General features: G+C 45.8%; 1 protein-coding gene across 1 annotated transcript; it reads left to right on the top strand.

The window, feature by feature from the left end:
• Positions 1-2674: 2674 nt before the first annotated feature.
• LOC131400288 (protein FAM236D-like) lies at positions 2675-3410 on the top strand. The gene is given in 4 exon segments (XM_058535080.1): positions 2675-2718; positions 2917-3080; positions 3234-3258; positions 3261-3410. Coding segments are annotated over 4 exon segments (375 nt in total). The 5' UTR covers positions 2675-2682.
• The last annotated feature ends 1561 nt before the right edge of the window (positions 3411-4971 follow it).

Genomic DNA, 4971 nt, shown 5'->3' with positions numbered 1-4971 from the left:
TTAAGGGAATGAAAGAAAAACAGTGATTATCACAATATATGACAGAAAAGTCATTTGATAATATAAAACATCCATTCATGATAAAAACATCTGATAACTTAAGAACACAAGGAAAACATCCTCAACCTTACAAAGTGCTTCTACCAAAACCCTGCTGCTGATGTCACACCTAATGGTGAAAAACTGAATGCTTCTCCCATGAGATTAGGAATATGGCAGACTGTCCACTCTCACCATGTCTAGTTAACATTATATTTGTGGTCCTAGTTGATGAGATACGACAAGAAAATGAAATAAAAGGCATACAGATAGAAAAGGAAGAAGTCAAAGACTGTCTTTATTTTCAAAAGACATGATAGTCTACCTGGAAAATACTTAATAATCTAGAAAAAAACAAAAAATCACCTCCCAGATCACCTTATTTAACAAGGTCGCAGGACAGAAAGTCAATATAGAAAAGGCCTTTCTATTTCAATATACTAGGAACAACTAATTGGAGATGGAATTTTTTTTTAATGTCACTTACAATAGCAGTAAAATAAATGAAATACCTATTGAGAATTTTAACGTAATACGTGCAAGACTTGTATGCAGATAAGTATAAAATATTGCTGAGAGAAACGAAAGAAGCCCTAAATAAATGGAGGTATACTATGTTCGTGGGTCAGAAGACTCAAAAAGTTTCAAGATGTCAATTCTCTAGTAATTCATTTATAGATTCACCATAATCATAATTAAAATTATAGGCTATTTCTGAAACTTACACAGAAATGCAAAGGACATAGAATAGCCAAAGCCATTTGGAAAAGAACAAAGATAGAGGGCTTACACTACCAAATTTCCTGACTTAGTATAAAGGTATGATAATCATGAGAGTGTGGTATTACCATAAAAGTAGACATAGGGATCAATGGATAAGATAGAAAGCCCAGAAATAGATCTACACATATATGGTAAGTTGATTTGTGACAAAGGTGCTAAGATAGTTAAATTAACTAATAATTGACTAATGGTGCTGGAAAAGTGGATCTCCATATGGAAAAAGAAACCACAAACAAACTCCAGTACCTCACACTATATGCAAAAATTAACTTAAAATAAATCATAGATCTAAGTGTAAATTGTAAGATTGAAAACCAACAAGAAAACATAGGAGCAAACGTTTGCGTCATGAGGTTAGGCAAAGACATCTTAGGACATTCATTCAAAAAGTATGAGTCATAAAGAAAAAATAATTGATGGACTGTTACCAAAGTTAAAAAAAAAAAAAGAACCAACAAACAAAAACTTTGGCTTCTCAAAAACCAGGGTTTGGTATCTCTGTGTGGCACCGTTTTCTACTCCTGTACTGGAATCTCGTGACTGACATTGACTTCTACTTAACCCCTAGAACAGAAACCTGGATCTACCTATTTTCAGTTGCAAAAACTCACTTCCCCTTTCTCGATTTCCTGGCCAACTTCTTACTCATTTCAGGCATGCCTCCTCTGGGAAATCTCCAAGATTCTATTCCAACTCCGGAGGCCGGGTGTCTGCCCCTCCTCAGTCCTCCCATACTCACGTAAATTTCCTTCCACCTCGCTCTATTGGGGTATTTATCCTTTTCTTGGCTTCCCTCCCACAGAATGGCTTGAAGCAGCCACTGAGTCTCATTCATTTCTATAACCCCAGGCCACGGCCCATGATAGCCTCTCAGAAAAGATCAGCCGCATACCCTCACAGTTATATAAGAGATGCTTTCCTAAGCAACACTATTATTTCAAAACCCAAATAAAAGACTCTGAGGCCACCCACTTCCTCTTTCCCTTCTGGGTACTGTTTGCAGGGCACTGCCTTGAAGTCAGTGGCACAGACCCTCATATAGTTCTGGGTGGTAAGTAGGGGGCATACCTAGGTAGCTTTGCTTGAAACCAAGTGTCGAAGATGGAATTTCACAGAGCAGGACCAGGCAACAAGGAGCTCTCGCCTCTTGTTGTTCTGCTTTCAACTTAGCCCAGCCCAGGCCCTTCCCCTCTGCCCCTCACATTTTCCAAGCCCTCCAGGCCCCAAACCACCTGTCCACTACCCGTCGGATGCTGACTGTCTCACAGACACGGCATCTCGCATAACCCTCTGAGAGGAAAACCTCTGCTGTGGATGTGCCATCACCCAGCTCACTCTCCTTGCTTTAATAATCCATTTGGACCCATACACCTCCCCAGGGCTTTGATGTACATAATCCTATGAATCTAAATGTGGGGAGGGCCCACATGAACACTCCTGTCTATGGGATCCCCACCAAATGACAACTCACCATCTGCCTGAACACCTCTGCTTTTTTTGTTCAGCAAGCAGAAACCTGGCGTGAGCCTGCTGGAAAGTTCAGAGGACAGAAAAGAAAATAAAGAAAGAATAAAAAGAGAGAGAGAGAGAGAGAGAGAGAGAGAGAGACTGGAGGGGTGAGAGTAAGAGACACAGGAATGGAGGGGATATCACATACCAGAAATGTATCCACTACTTGAGCACAATGCACTGGGCTGTAGGAGGGAGGAAAGACAGGGCGGGGCCAGAGGGGCTGGTTGCAGAGGGGTATGGAGGGGCCAGGCCCTCAGCCTCTTTGTACCCAGGAGAGTGAGGAGCTTAGCTGGTTTCTTCAAGGAAGTCCTGTTGGTCACTACCCGCACATCACACTCTCCTGGAAGCATGATCTTCACTCCCTTCCTTCCACCTCCTGACCTGGTGAGTCTAATTTCCCTCCCTTGTCATGGAATGTCAGCCCCAGGGGGCTGGGGTTTGGTCTGTAGAGGTCACTGCTGTATCCCTAGCACCTGGAAGAGGGCCGGGGATGCACATAATACTTGTTGAATGAGGTAATGAATGTCAAGGAAGGCAGGGACCATTAGGATGAGGCTATCCATTTTTTTTTTTTTTTTGCAGAATGTAAAAGGCCAGATTAAAGACACTGAGGAATTTGTTGTTTCGTCTGACACCATGGAGAACCCATCCAATGGCACAGCCTTGCACAGGGAGCCTGCTGGTCCCCAAGGGTCTTGGAGAAGCTGGTTCCAGAGAGCCTTGGCATGTTTCACCAAGTCCTTCAGGTGAGTGCTTGGAACCAGCCTCTGCCTCTCTCACTGCTCACAGCCAAGCCAATGCGCCTCCCCTTCTTGCCGGACCCAGAGAGCCCCCAGGCCATGCCTGACTTCCCCCAGCGTTCCCAAGGGTCCAGTTGTCACTCTGCTTTGCCTTTGTAGGGGAGGATACCAGACACTTGGATACTGAGACCACGGGACCCACAGACACAGACCCATGAACGACGATCAAGCCCCCTCCGCTGCCACATGCCCCTGCTTTCCCGTTTCTCGGTCGCTGGGCCTGAAATAAATGCTGGCACGCTTGACTGTTTTTGCTTCTGCTTTTCAACAATGTAACTTTCAACACTTATACCAGCCTCAGGTGAACTGGGGGTTGTCAGTTGTGGTGGTGGTGGCGTGGTGGAGGAAGGGAGCTAGCATCTTACTTAGCCCTATAAGGCTGTACACCCGCCTTCTTGGGGCAGTGCCAGTGGTTGCAATAGACTTCAGCCAACGAAGAGTGAATTTTCCACAGTGGACAGCTCTGACCCCGATGGGGGAAATGACTGCGGGAATGAGAAAAGAATAATGTCTCTCTTCCCCCAGCAGCACACACAGTCTTCATATCTGAGGACAACTGGGCAATGTTTACATGGAGGGGAAGGGAGGAGAGACACGTGGATAAAGACTCTCTGGATCCTAAGAAAAGCTCTTAGACCCATATACGTATAGTCAGCTCCCAAGCACCCCCACTCCACATCAAGACAGAGCCCCTCCAACAGGCAACTGTTCATTTTCGTATGATGAGGGCTTTTTTTCCTCCCCTCCTAAGGTGACCTTGATATGTACTGCAACATAATATCAGCGGGAGAAGTCTATCCGGAGGGTTGGAGCGTATTTGTCCCTTTAACCCAACAGCACGTGGAGGCCCTGCTAAGATATTGCAACACCAAGAATCACAAGGCCAATGGACAAAGATAGGATGTGCTCTTTAACATCAGTGAGGCTAACTAGCATGCAAGAACACCAAAATGTTCTTTTCCCCTAACTCACATAGTCCCCTATACAAGGCCAGGAGAGGAAAAAGTACTTGGACGGGGCCTGCTGTGTGAATTAATTGCCCTCGAGTTGTCCGGACGGCCAGTGTCTTTAAGCACTCTTGAAGCCCAGGTGGGGTAGGGTTCAGGTAGGAAATAACATTTGGGAGCCCCATAGCCCTTTTCCCACATCTTTGGAGGGCAGCCAAGGTAGGACCCATAGGTACAGAGCAGAGGAAGCTGTTAATATTAGTGTGACTGGTTTGCTTTAGATCTGATGCCTCAGCAGCTATTCCCGAGGGCCTAGGAACCACCCCTCTCCCCACGATGCCTCTGTTCTCCTAAGCTGGGCCCCAACTCAGTGGGGAGGGATGCTCAGCTCCATGTCGCTGCTTCTTCAAGAGGGGCTGGGATCTCACACTCTGGGTTTCATGCCTGTCCAAGAGAAGAGAGGAGCTCCAATTCCCAGGGGCTGGGGAGCCCGTTGGGCATTCACTCCTTCACAGCTGCTGTCACATAGGCCACCGGACATGATTGGGGGTGTCAGGTAGAGTCTGTCCATGCATGTGTATGTGTGTGTGTGTGTGTTTATGATGTGAACATTTGTTGAAACAAGAAATGATATGGTAAAATCTGGTGGATAAAAATGGGGCACAACCCAGCAGCCTCACTTGAAACCCAAACAGCAGAGATGGGATTTAATGTAGCAGGACTTGGCAATGAGGAGCCCTCATCTCTGTGCCTCACCCTCGGCACAACCCCACCCTATCCAGGGTTCTCAAATCTGATCCTAACATTTTCAAAAGTACCCTAGGCCTGGAGCCATCTGCCCACTACCCGCCAGACACTGAGTGACACTCAGACACAACATTACATACCAT

Source organism: Diceros bicornis, chromosome X (genome assembly GCF_020826845.1).
Source record: "Diceros bicornis minor isolate mBicDic1 chromosome X, mDicBic1.mat.cur, whole genome shotgun sequence".
NCBI lineage: Eukaryota > Metazoa > Chordata > Mammalia > Perissodactyla > Rhinocerotidae > Diceros > Diceros bicornis.
The sequence above is the reverse complement of the archived record's forward strand: the minus strand, read 5'-3'. Positions and strand labels throughout refer to the sequence as shown.